Here is a 14,266-nt window from a genome sequence, read left to right on the forward strand (position 1 = left end):
CCGTTGCGAGCAACACCGGTTTCATATATTATCTTGTTTTACTTGATGATTTCTCTCACTTTGCGTGGACGTTTCCGCTCCGTCGCAAATCCGATGTTCTCGCCACTCTCACGGCCTTTTACTCCTACGTCACTACCCAGTTCGGGCGCCCTATCCTCGCCCTTCAGACTGACAACGGCAAAGAGTTTGACAATGCTGCCACTCGCCATCTTCTCACCTCTCACGGTACCACTTTTCGTCTCACAGGCCCCTACACATCTCAGCAGAACGGCCGCGCCGAGCGGATCCTCCGCACTCTTAACGACTGCGTCCGCACGTTGTTGTTTCACTCCAACGTGCCCCCTCGGTTCTGGCCTGACGCTCTCGCCACCGCCACTCTCCTAGTTAACATTAGGCCTTGTCGTCCACGCTGGAACTACACACCCCACCACCTTCTTTTTGGTTCCCCTCCCTCCTACGATGGTCTTCGCATCTTCGGATGTTTGTGTTATCCCAGCACCGCCTCCACCTCACCACACAAACTCGCTCCTCGCTCCGTAGCATGTATCTTCCTAGGCTACCCTCCTAACACCAAAGATTACCGGTGCTACGACCCCGTCTCCCACCGTGTGTACACCTCTCGACACGTGTACTTTGACGAGCGGGTTTTTCCTTTTCACCAGGTTCCACCCTCTGCAGCAGACTCGGCGCTCCCTGATGGTGTCCCGGATGCGGACTCGGTGATGCCCCCGGCGCGGCCTCTCCTGGCCCCGGCGCGGCTCCTGCCGGCTCCTCCTGGTGCGGCCTCGGCGCCCCCCCCCGCGGGCCCCTCTGCCGCGGCCCCGGCTGCACGCCCCCGGCGCGGCCCTGCATGGCCCCGGGTGGCCCTTCGGCTTCCACCCCGCCGGGCGACGTACCTGGCCCCGCCCCGGCCGGCTCCACCTCGGCTGGCCCCGCCCCTGCAGCCGGCTTCGGTCCCGCTGTGACGCCGGGCGTGACGGACTCTTCATCACCCCCGTCCGTCACCCCCGCCGCAGCCGACCCGCCTTCCACCGGCATGGTGACACGGTCCCGCGCCGGCATCCACCGCCCCAGCACGCGCTATGCTGCTGACGAGTACGCGTGCGCGGTGTCGACATCATCCTCTCCACCGTCGCCCATACCCTCGTCCGCACGCGCCGCTCTCCGCGATCCACATTGGCTCGCCGCGATGCGCGAGGAGTTTGACGCGTTGCAGCGCAACCGCACATGGCATCTTGTGCCGCGACCCCCTCACGCCAACGTCATCAGTGGCAAATGGGTGTTCCGCCACAAGACCAACCCCGACGGTTCTCTCGAGCGCTACAAGGCTCGTTGGGTGGTGCGCGGTTTCCGCCAGCGCGCCGGTGTGGACTTCACCGACACCTTCGCTCCGGTTGTTAAACTGGGCACGATCCGTACGGTGCTTCAGCTAGCGGTCTCCCGGGCCTGGCCAGTGCATCAGTTGGATGTTTCCAACGCGTTTCTGCACGGCCATCTCACGGAGCGGGTCTTCTGCGAGCAGCCGACTGGTTTTGTTGACGCCGAGCATCCCGACCATGTCTGCCTGCTCTCTCGGTCCCTCTATGGACTGAAGCAGGCCCCCAGGGCATGGTACCAGCGTATGGCCGGGTTCCTACAGCAGCTTGGGTTTCATACAACCCGCTCCGACGCGTCGTTGTTCGTCTATCATCAGGGCACTGCCACTGCCTATCTGCTGCTCTATGTGGACGACATTATCCTGACGGCATCCTCGCCTGGGCTTCTTCAGCAGCTCACGGCTCGTCTACGTGATGAGTTTGCCCTCAAGGATCTTGGAGCGCTGCACTACTTCCTTGGCATTGAGGTCGTTCGTCGTGCCGACGGGTTCTTTCTGCATCAGCAGAAGTACGCTCATGAGCTTCTTGAGCGCGCGGGCATGCTTAATTGCAAGACCGCGTCCACGCCTGTTGACACCAAGGCGAAGGTTTCTGCTTTGGAGGGTTCCCCTGCGCCAGATGCGGCGTTCTACCGCTCCATCGTTGGCGCCCTGCAGTATCTCACCCTCACTCGGCCTGACCTGCAGTATGCAGTTCAGCAGGTGTGCCTCCATATGCACTCCCCGCGTGATTCCCATTGGACTCTGGTGAAGCGTATCCTTCGGTATATACGCGGCACTATGACCATGGGGCTCACCCTGACGGCTTCCTCCTCCATCGACATGGTCGCCTACTCCGATGCTGATTGGGCTGGCTGCCCAGACACGCGTCGTTCTACGTCAGGCTATTGTGTCTACCTCGGGCCTTCGCTGATATCGTGGTCGTCCAAGCGGCAGCCAACGGTCTCTCGCTCGAGCGCCGAGGCGGAGTATCGGGCGGTGGCTAACGCCGTTGCTGAGTGCTCTTGGCTCCGTCAGCTTCTTCAGGAGTTGCTCTGTGTGGTTCCCAAGGCCACGATCGTCTACTATGACAACGTCTCCGCCGTCTACCTCTCCGCCAACCCCGTACACCATCGCCGTACGAAGCATATTGAGCTCGACATTCACTTCGTTCGCGAGCAGGTGGCTCTTTGGAAGGTTCGTGTTCTACACGTTCCTACCACTCAGCAGTTTGCCGATGTCATGACTAAGGGACTACCGACCCCAGTCTTTGAGGAGTTTCGGTCCAGTCTCTGTGTCTCGGGCGACGCTTCGACTGCGGGGGGAGGGGGGGTTGAGCGTACGTTGTACACTGCATATGTATAGGACTAGGGTCTGTATTTATACCGTTGTATCTCTCTCTCTCCCCCCGTATATTTGTATATCTTGGGAGACAAGTAGAGGCCGGTCCACCCTGTACCTATATATGTGCACCATGCACACGATCAATGATTATCGATTCGTGCAATCTCATTCTTCATAACTAACAATCGGGATTGGCTGCAGTGGGCACCATTGGAGAGACAATATATGTGTCGTGATTTTCTCGGTAGGCTGTCACATTCAGGGTTGCAAGGATGAAGAGGAATCAGAAGCTCAGGCACTATATTTTGGCCTGAGAGACAGGCTCGCAGTGTGTCGCTGGACCGTGTGCTGTTGGAGACGGACTGCGCTATGCAGTATCTGATTGCAACACTAGTAGAGCTAGTTGATGGGCAAACCTGATATCCTAAAAAAAAACGTAGCAGTATACTTTCCCTAAAAAAAAATCCCCTCTCGTTTCGTTTGAACTCTAGATTTTTTTTTTATCCCTAAAAAAATCTAGTTTTTTTTCCACTCGTCTTCTTTTGAACTCTCGATTTCTCCCACCAACCACAGCTCATTGTCCCCGAACCAGTAACTGCCGGAGCCCGACCAAGATCTGATCGATCTGCGGCGACGGCCTGGACGAAGGAGTTCGCCCGTGCTCCGCCGAGAGGAAGGAGGAAGCTCCCCGTAAGCCCCTCCCTCCCGCGCACGACACCAGGTTTGCCGCCCGTCACCGGTGACGCCGCCGCTTGATTTCTCTGGCCGCTACTTGACTCTCCACTGCCGCAGTTTTGCAGGGATCTCACGGTCATGGCAGGGCTGAAGAAGGGGAAGGGAAAGGGGAGGGGGAAGGAGGAGCGACGGGTGACCTTTGCACCGGAATCCGGGGAGCGATGGGTGAGGATTGCTCAATCTTTTGTTAAATTCTGCAGGATTTTCAGCCGTCTTTGATTGTTATTTTTCTTGAGAAAGAGGTGGCCTTGGGATTGAGTTATATCTATCCAGTCTGGTCCGTCTCAACAGTAGTTTCTGCTATTGGCTTGAGTTGCCGACCTCGGGATAGCAACTTGGTGCATGCCAGAAAGTTATCAATCGATTTTCATATGAGATCGATGTATGTCAGAAGCTATCACTCTCTAATAGAAGATTAGATTGAATGCCACAGAGCAACACTAATGGCCCAGATCAGGACTTGTGCCGGCAAGTGCTTTGGCCCGTGGAATGTTGCGCTAGTATTTTTTTTACGGGCGCAAGTTTTACTCCTCACAAACCGGATTACAGTCAGCTAGTACAGCCTGTGCAATGCACGCCGGCACGCAGATATGGTGCATCGACAGTAGGACCAACCATTAGTTCTACCAGTGGGGATTGTTGCGGAAAATGCAACCCATAGCTGTGTTTTTAAGCTTCCTCAAGTCCTTGGGCCGTCATGCCAAAATTCGGATAGCACGACAAAAAGTGGTTTAGTGTGAATATATATAGATTATAACAGTTTTACACTTGATGTTTTCTGTGAATATATATAGATTATATCTTTGCTTTCATTTTTGGCTTAGTATTCTTGTAACATTGACGGATGCGCGCTTCTATTCACTAATAAGATTTTTCTTCCCATTCGTCTTCTTTTTAACTCTCGATTTCCCCAACCAACCCACAGCTCATTGTCGCCGAACCAGTAACTGCCAGAGCCCGACCAAGATCTGATCGATCTGCGGCGACGGCCTGGACAGAGGACTTCGCCCGTGCTCCGCCGAGAGAAAGCTCCCCGTAAGTCCCCCCTCCTGCGCACGACACCATGTTTGCCGCCCGTCACCGGTGACGCCGCCACTTGATTTCTCTGGCCGCTACTTGACTCTCCACTGCCGCAATTTTGCAGGGATCTCATGGTCACGGTAGGGATGAAGAAGGTGAAGGGGAAGGGGAGGGGGAAGGATGAGCGACGGGTGACCTTTGCACCAGAATCCGGGGAGCGACGGGTGAGGATTGCTCAATCTTTTGTTAAATTCTGCAGGATTTTCAGCCGTCTTTGATTGTTATTTTTCTTGAGAAAGAGGTGGCCTTGGGATTGAGTTATATCTATCCAGTCTGGTCTGTCTCAACAGTAGTTTCTGCTATTGGCTTGAGATGCCGACCTCGGGATAGCAACTTGGTGCATGTCAGAAAGTTATCGATCGATTTTCATATGAGATCGATGTATGTCAGAAGCTATCACTCTCTAATAGAAGATTAGATTGAATGCCACAAAGCAACACTAATGGCCCAGATCAGGACTTGTGCCGGCAAGTGCTTTGGCCCGTGGAATGTTGCGCTAGTATTTTTTTTTACTGGCGCAAGTTTTACTCCTCACAAACCGGATTACAGTCAGCTAGTACAGCCTGTGCAATGCACGCCGGCACGCAGATATGGTGCATCCAACAGGCGGTGCAACCATTAGTTCTACCAGTGGGGATTGTTGTGGAAAATGCAAGTCCCCCATAGCAGTGTTTTTAAGCCTCCTCTCAAGTCCTTGGGCCGTCATGCCAAAATTTAGATAGCACAACAAAAAGTGGTTTAGTGTGAATATATAGACAGTACACTTGATGTTTTGTGTGAAACTATAGATTATATCTCTGCTTTCATTTTTTGGCTTAGTATCTTGTTACATCAACGGATGCGTGCTTTTATTCACAAATAAGATAAAAATGATGATATATAAAACTGTTTATTAATTACATGTTCGCTTGTATTCATTCCAAATTAACTCAGGCACCCTTTATTACAAGGTAGGATGCACCTCATATTTTATTCATAATAATGAGCACACATGGACATGGGTATAGTTACTGTAACTTGAATAGCTAGGGTTACTAATTAACCTACCAGAAGAGGCAGCCCGCCAATGGGATGCATGTGATATGGTATTCAGATAATCTCAATAATTGCCTGAAGTAAATCAGAGGTTTTCATGGACATAAAAAGAGTTTGGTTCTTTTCTTATCATTGCCTCTTTAATCTCTTGACCGATACCAATGTAGAGGGATGGCTTCGGAACTTACTTGAATCTTGGTGTTAAGTGGACTGTACTAGTGATCTGCTGAACAAATTCCCCAAAATATAATGGTCTATAGATGGGTATTATTTTGTACTTTTTAAGGTTAAGAGAAAAATACCTGAAGCTTTTGTTGGCACTTCTAAGGTGTCAGCAACAAGTCAGAAGAGGAACATGAATGCAGCTGACTCATCAGAAAAATTAGAGATTCATGAAAATGGAACCTCAAGGAAGCGGATTAGAGAAATTGATGCAGATGGCTCAAAAAAGGGCAACACAGCGGGTCCTGGAGCTTACAAGTCAGCGCCAGGAAACCTTAAAAGTACTAAAGGTAAAAACCTCCTTTAAATTAAAAATTGGTAATATTTGGACTTGTTCAGAATTGAGTTTATGTACAACACCTTTATTTAAATTGTTAACGACAAGCCGGCAATATGATGTTGCATAAATAACTTTCCCCATTCTTTCAGTTGCAGTACATTACATTACTTGTATTCTTGATTGGTTGCCATGCATTGTCATAATTTAAGAGGCCTCCTCCATATATTGTATTAAACAATTAATTGGTGTAGAAAACACCAATTAATTGGTGCAGCTAAATTTTTGTCCATTACTGTTGTACCTAGTATGTGTACTAGAAATACTATGGATTTATATGATTTCCCTCCTAATTTACTTTTCGTGTCACAGATTCTCATTCCTCAAACCACGTGTCCTCAAAGTTTGTACCGCTGGCTGGAATTCCCGGACACAAAACCAGGTTTGTCCGCCAGTCGCCAGGGATATATACCGCTTCCTGGCTCGGCTTGTGCCTGACGTCAGGGTGCCTCATCCTCTTCTTCTGTCTCCCACCGCCAATTTTTTCTGGCCACTGCTCGAATCTTAACTCCTAATTATGCAGGAACCTTACGGACATGGCTGTGAGGGTGAACGTGAAAGTGGAGGAGGGGGAAGTAATGAAGTTTGGGCAGAAATTCATCAGGGTATTCAAATACGGGGAGCGATTGGTGAGACCCTTGCATCTTGGTTAAACTAGAAGGAGAAACTATTTATTCGTTTCTCAATCATCTAGAAATATTATGCTTTGTAGACCAATACGTCCTATAGCATTCAAAATACACTAGTGTTGTTATGAAGGTTGAAAATATGAACTTCAAACATCTAGTTTCCATGTAGATTCATTGGTAATTTCTAAGATGATTTAAATTTTGGAGTACCTAGAATGAATAAGAAAGGCAATACGATGTGTCGCATTCCTAGTATTTAATGCGTAGACAGAGCTCCTGCCATTTCGGTTCAAAAAAACACGATGTGTTGATGACTTGATGCGTTGTCTGAATATAAGAAAATAATTATTTACTCTATTTCTGGATTAACCAATACGTGGAGTACATTTCTTCACTCAATCTTTCTCGTTCATATTCTTCACCTATATTTGTAGCATATTCCTTCATTGTCTGATCTCTATCCCTATTTTGTGAACCTGCCAAGGAATTGGTTTCTCAAAATACCTGCATTGTGGCATAGCCCTTTTTTCTTGGTATGTGTGACATATCCAGATATGTTGCCTTCACAGCAATGTCTCTGCCATCATTCAAGGTTGCAGTCCTAACAGCGATAGCAGGTCTTGTCGATGTCGTCTCCATGTCTAATGCGACTTTATACCATATTCCTTCATTATGCAAGCTAACACGATTTTGCGAATTTGGCAAGGAGTTAGTTTCTAAGGACAGCTGCATTGCGGCAGCCTAGCCCTTTTTTCTAGGCATGTTACAACAATACACCCCATGTACAAATGATTTGAGTGATAGATGTATAATTTATGGGTATACCTGATAGGTGAAAATACCATACCCCCTTCGGATTTTAACCACACCAATTCACTGAAGCCAATAGAACCACTACTACAAAAAGCTGAATCTGGTTATATGAAAAAAAACGAAATTAAAGACCATGGCCGGGAATATCCGACCGGATGTATGTTTCAAAATAATGTGTGTAAAGGAAACCATATTATTGTTTGCCATACATAGGAATCATACAAACAACCCACACTGATGTGTAATAATCATTTGTGGGTTGTTTGGCTCCAGCTTTCCCGACCCCTGAAACTTCTTGATAACATAAAGCTAAGTCAAGCCTCGACAACAAAACACTCAGTCGACAGCCGCCATTCTAGTGCACAAGTATTGGTAGTCGATGCATATATATTATTGAAGATAACGTAAAGCTAAGTCAAGCCTCGACAATAAGTCAGTACTATCTTTTTTGACAGATAATAAGTCTAGTTTATTGAATCAATATGTTGAATAAATAGTATGTAACTAATAGATAGATTATGCATGGATGGACCATGCATAATTAGCTCTAATTACATACAAATGTTTATGATCAAAACAGACCTCTTATTTCCCATAAAAATTATCTTTTATTACAGCCGTGGCAATGATATATAGGAAATTGTGGTCCTTGGGGACATCAAGGAGGATAGTTTCTATTCTGTGGTGTTTGCTGTTACGTACGTTCGGTCCTGTTGAAGCTTATATGCCACTCATATTTCTTATAGGCAATCCCTTCTTATATCTGTGAGTGGTTTAACTGGTGAGCTAGAAATCTTGATTCACTCAGAAGTTGAATTTTCATGACTATGACCCTTGTGTGGATCAAAGCTTAGGAGCATCTGAGTATCTGGTGAAGGATTTGTTGAAGGGGCAGAAATTCATGCTCCAAAGAAACCCTGCCACTCGAAAGCGACTGATATCACATCAGAATGATGAAAACTGAAACATATAATTATTCATATTTTTCATATAAGGGTATTTTAATGGGCACAACACTTCATAGAACCACCTCTTGCTGGCTTTTTGGGAATGAAGGGCAAAAAATGAAGAAAATATGGAATAACATCATCGTGTATGATTTACAGAAGGTTGGACACCAAAAATTGGTTATCTGAACTAATAGCAATGATTGATTGAGCTAGTTATGCACAAACTCAGTAACAGCTAATAATAATTAGAGTTTTGAATTCTCCATGTTATCCTTACGTAGTTATTGCAGGAAAAGGTACACAATCGGAGAGCAGCTAACATACCATGTTGTCTCATATATGAAAACCATAAAAATATAAAATTGTCCTGCATGATTGTTTACGGCATGTATGAATGGATGCTGGAGGAGAAGGAAAATGTTTTAATGAACTGAAGGCAATAGGTCTAAGAAAAACATGTGGCACAATCTAAAATACATGCATCTGAACTGTGCTGGAAACTTTGTAAATTGATCAACCAGAAACTAGCATGTCATTTAATTATCTTCTGTGATCTGATCCTTGCTAGTCGCTATGAAAGGACAGGAAAGCTAAGTGGTACAAAGCCTGCATTTCTCCAATATTTTCTATGTTCATTTTAGTGAATAGACAAACATGACGTGTCCACGCTAATTATGTTTCCATATGTTAGGATTACATGTCAGGTGAATCTTCGAGAAAAGGTTGGCAACAACGTAGTAATTTATTTACACAAATTAGCACATCTTATAAGCATGATAAAGAAATAAATCTAACCCGAGACGGAGGCGGCAGAAAGGGAGCATTACCAACATTTTTCTGCAGCATCTGTTATGGTCAATAGTTTAGGGCAAGGACACTAGTTTGATCGGTGTCCTGTTAGAAACATTCTTGACTAATTAGTTGCTGAGTGTCAAAGTCCTTGCACGTTGACATGCAACGTGAATCGAAGTCTTTCATGCGTTAGTAATAGTAGGTTGCCGTTTCCGCTGTGTTAGGTGTAGTCCGCGTCATAAAATGAGTTTTTATACTAGTCTTTGATTCACGTTTTTTTTTATGTTTTTGTGAATCTAGTCTAATTATGTCATGAGTCCTCGTGTAGTACTAGCGGATCATAGGTGTCCAGGTTAAGTGGACTTTGGCTTGGTTTCAAGACCAGGTACCAGCAGGTTTAGGTTGTGCTGCGTCAAATGCTTGTATATATAAGGATAGCCAGATCATGAGACAGTAACTGTGGGATTTGATAAAAATAAATAAAGAAAATAAGGGTACAACAAGTGACCTTGACTACAAATTTTCATGCGTGTACGTCTTGGTCAGTTTTGATGTAATCGATCCTTGTAGGCGAAACCATAGTTGCGATCCCTGTACCTGTAAAGATGTATACTTATTTGTTTGAACCTGGGAAACAAATAATATAAGTTCTCAAGGTAGCATCACAGGCTCTTTTAAATATTGCGCTTGCATCTTGTAGTCTATCTTTTAAATCCTGTCCATTTGCATATATTGGTGTTGTTACTCCGTAAATTGAGAAGAGGTAGAAATTAGTTGACTGCCAAAAATACAAATTTAAAAGAAATTTAATGCTATTATATGTAAATTAGCTGCAAAAATTATAGCACATATAAATATCTTAACCTGGACACCGACTGTACGAAGAGGACGCTAGAGTCTAGACGCCGAGGACGTCTCGCATGGTACAAAGACGGGGATGCCACCTCACGTCGGCCAGCCATACTCGAGGCCGGAGAGGGCGGTTGCATGTACTGCGATGATGAACGGCATGAGAAAAAATGACCAGGACAAAAATTGGTTGTTTTGTGTGGAAAATTTTCTAGGATTACACAAGATTCCATGTCGTTTTCACGTAATGACATATGTTGGTAATTTTCTCTAACCTTTAGAGTAAAAGTTTAATAGTAGGATCGTTTGGATAGTAATTTAGTTGGTTGGCACATATCCCATCGCAGTGATGGCCGGTAGGATAAGGGGTGCAATAGACATAGGTGTACAAAATCCACTCTCGTTCACATAACATCCTCAAGCCGTCGGGCCGGTATGCCAAAATTATGACAGCGCAAAAAAAGGTGGTATAGTTTGTGTGCGTTTAGTAGAAATAATTGCACACTTAGTGTTTTGCGATTTCATTTTGGGCTTAGTATTTCTGCAACATCGACAGATATGTGCTTCTATTACATATTCTCTCTTCTTCATTACAAACTCAGCCTAACGTTATTAATTAGTACAACATAGAAGCACCTCATATTTTATTCATAATAATGAGAAGAGATGGGTATAGTTACAGTAACTTCGATAGCTACCAGAAGAGGCAACCTGCTAATGGGATGCATATCATATGGTATCCATATAATCTCAAACAATTGCCTAAAGTTAAATCAGGGGTTTTCAGGGAATTAAAAATAGTCTGGCTCCTTATATTATCATTGCCTCTTTAATCTCTTGACCAATCCCAAAGTAGAGGGACCAAGTCGAGCGACATTTTACCCTTTTCGGAACTCATTCGAATCTTTATGGTAATTAAATAGGCTGTGCTAATGGTGTGTTAAACAATTTTCACAAAATATAAGGACCTGTATATGGAAATCATTTGGTGTTCATTATTATTTTGTCTGGTAAAAGATAGAATCATTTGTCAATACACCATATGTAGAATTATTATTGTGTCATATATTGTATGGAACAAGTGACATTTCTGTGTATTAATTTTTTTATTTAATGCACCTTATGCTCTGATATAATTGTTGATTTTAAATAAAAATGGTAATTTACTGGCTGTTCTTGGAGAGGGTTTTAATTTTTATGTTGTTTAAAGTCTTTCATTTTTCTCAGCCATATATACCCAAACAATCAATACATTTTTAAAGTTTTAATCCAATCTTCTGGTATTTAACATGAAATAGAATATCATATTTGCTTGATAGTTTTGTCTTAGAGCTGTGATTGTATTGCACATATCTTTCACATTGCCGACAAGCTTTCATATGTAATCTAGAAAAATAGATAACAATTCTTTATATACTGATAATGTGACACTGTGTAGAGAATTCCACAATCATTCAGTCAGTACCTTCAGAATCAACGAACTGGGTCGGTTATACTAAGAGGTCAAAGTGGGAATAAATGGCTTGTGGAACTTGCTTCAGACACCGAAGGATTTTTCTTTAGACGTGGGTGGAAGGAATTTGGTATAGATCATTCCATTGGGGAAGGAAACCTCTTATTATTTTGTTATGATGGATACGGACAGTTCTCAGTTAATATATTTAATGGAATGTGTGTTGAGAAGCCATCAGCTCTTCATGCTAAGCCTTCAAAGGATTTTAAAGAAGAGAGTGATGAAGATGACAATGGAGTAGCTCCCCAAGAAGAGAATAATGGAACCACAAAGAAGCCGACTGGAGAAATTTACGCAGATGGCTCTACGTTGAAGAAGTGTTCTAATGCATCAGTTAAGGGTAAGCAAAAAATGCCTGAATCTTTGGTTGGTACTTGTAATGTGTCAGCAACAAGACAGAAGAGGAACAAGAATGCAGCTGACCCATCAGAAAGCTTGGAGGTTGCTGGAGCTTGCAGATCAGCGCGAACAAGCATTAAAAGTAATGACGGTAAAACCTCCTTTAATTAAAAATTGTATTTATTTGGAGTTTTCAGAATCAAGTTCTGTAAATAATCCAATGATACTGCACTATCTAGCTGTCATGAAAGTTCAAAGGCAACATGCAATAGTATCACAAAGGTCGCCGGTAAGTGAAGGGCAGAAGAAGTACGCTCTTCAAAGGGCAGAGATATTTACATCTAAGTACCCTTCAACTCTGCAAGTAATTAAGGCGGCTAGTGCCTACAACTCATTTTTCATGGTAATATTACTTTCCCCCCCATATTTCACTACTTACACGAAGTTCACAACTGTTCCTTTTTGCTGTCTGCATGAACATGATTGTTTAGTTGGGCATATCGAACATGATTATTTCTCTCAATATCCTTTTTTCGTTTTTGGCTCAGTGTTAGAGAATTTCCTTGATTGTTTTGCTTGATAAAGTCACGAGCCAATTCATTTCATTTGAACATCCATTTGCATCATTACTGCTGATCTTCGTATATGGGATTACCATTGATGACGTGATAACTCAAGTACTAAAGTATCCGCTTTGTTGTTCCATGTGTGAATAGACTAGAGAATCAGATTGTTGTGATAAATCCAGGTGTGCTGCATTTCCTTGCACTTTTGGAAACATAACCTCGTTGTTGATGTAGTAATGCGGCAGTAACCTAGATTGAATTAATTAACCTCATATTAGATAAACAATTATTTTTCAGATGCTCTTGGTATTTTAGTGATTAGTGATGCCACATAATTGCATGGTTAATTACATGTTGCCTTATAGCCAACTTTGAAAATAATTCGCTTCCTTCGCAAGTATATTATGTAGGGAAAAGTAACTAGTACTCGTCCCAGAATAGGCAGAATTTCATTGTACCACAGATTACCATTTCCCTGACACACTTCCTTGTCTTGCAGGTCATCCCATCTGAATTTGTCAGGGAGCATCTCCCCCACACCAGCAAGAAGTTGACCCTGTGGGATCCGCAAGCAACGCCCTGGCAAGTTGACTACCTCTACTGCAGCCATCGTTCCGCCGGCGCTTTCAGCAGAGGCTGGAGCCAGTTCTCGATCGGCAACAATCTGGAGAAGTTCGATGTTTGCGTCTTCGAGCTCATCGCCGAGGATACCATCAAGGTGCACATCTACAGAGCTCAGCTCCTGATAGCACAGTACCAACACCAAGAAGAACTTAGCGCTGCAATCCCAAACTAACCTGGGGACCCTCATAGTCAGTGGGGGTAAGAAGAGTATTCAGACGTTTAAGGGATATTTGGAACAAAACCGGTTGTTACTTACTGATAAACTATGTTTTGCTGCTAAACTTATATTTGAAACAAAACTAGTGAACTACCTGTATGTACAATGTTTTTCACTCGGATTGATGGAAGTGTTGGATTAGTGGTTCTTAAGCTATTGAATCGTGCGAGAAATGATCTTGCGGGCTTGCTGCCATTCTGGTGCTGCATTATGTGAGTAATACATTCTAGATTCTAGTAGTTCCCGGAACCAGTCTCCCATCATCGAATCTTATACAACATTTTTCAGGGAAACATGTTATATACAACTAATAATGGATGATCGGGACACTCTTAAGGGGCCAAACAAAATGATCAACAAACTTAGAAAGTAGATGGAAAAGTTACGGGGTGAGAAGTTGATAAGTGATTCTAGGAAGAAAATCAAGTAAGTGCATGCAAACTTTGATTGAAAATCTCCTGGATCAGGAGGAGCTTATCTGGCTACAGCGTGCACGTGCTAACCGGCTGCTTCACGGAGACCGGAATACATCAATCTTTCATAAAGTGGCAACAGCACAGAAAAAAGAGGAACTGTATTAAGAGGCTTTTAGATGACACAGGGGTTTGGAAGGAAGGTATGGATGAGATCAATACTACTCCCTCCTCCTTCACATATGGTGTGTTTGTTTCTGATAAAATTCCATAACGTTAGGTGCATTTTTTCTTCTAATTCCCCGTAATTCCTTTTCCTATCCTCCAAAATAAAGGAAACTATCTCTCTCCCGCTTGCCTGTATATCTCCTTCTAGAAAAAAAAAGGGAAAGTATATCTCTCCTGATTGCCTGTAACTGTTCCCTTCCTGGTCTAAGTGATTTATTTGCTGCTG

General features: G+C 44.2%; 1 protein-coding gene across 2 annotated transcripts; it reads left to right on the top strand.

Moving 5' to 3' along the window:
- The first annotated feature begins 3,167 nt into the window (after positions 1 to 3,167).
- LOC123143073 (B3 domain-containing protein Os11g0197600) lies at positions 3,168 to 13,597 on the top strand. Of its 2 annotated transcripts, none has more exons than XM_044561856.1 (10): positions 3,168 to 3,419; positions 3,491 to 3,598; positions 4,359 to 4,468; positions 4,578 to 4,677; positions 5,835 to 6,060; positions 6,420 to 6,489; positions 6,631 to 6,736; positions 11,579 to 12,134; positions 12,232 to 12,395; positions 13,058 to 13,597. In XM_044561856.1, the coding sequence occupies exons 2-10, from the start codon at positions 3,512 to 3,514 to the stop codon at positions 13,352 to 13,354; spliced, it is 1,716 nt and encodes a 571-aa protein (XP_044417791.1). In that variant the 5' UTR covers positions 3,168 to 3,419; positions 3,491 to 3,511; the 3' UTR covers positions 13,355 to 13,597. The 2 variants fall into 2 exon arrangements, with proteins under 2 accessions (XP_044417791.1, XP_044417792.1); XM_044561857.1 differs by having other exon boundaries at positions 3,172 to 3,419; positions 5,877 to 6,060.
- Positions 13,598 to 14,266: the final 669 nt, after the last annotated feature.

The sequence above is a fragment of the Triticum aestivum genome, chromosome 6D, assembly GCF_018294505.1.
Source record: "Triticum aestivum cultivar Chinese Spring chromosome 6D, IWGSC CS RefSeq v2.1, whole genome shotgun sequence".
NCBI classification, from domain to species: Eukaryota; Viridiplantae; Streptophyta; class Magnoliopsida; order Poales; family Poaceae; genus Triticum; species Triticum aestivum.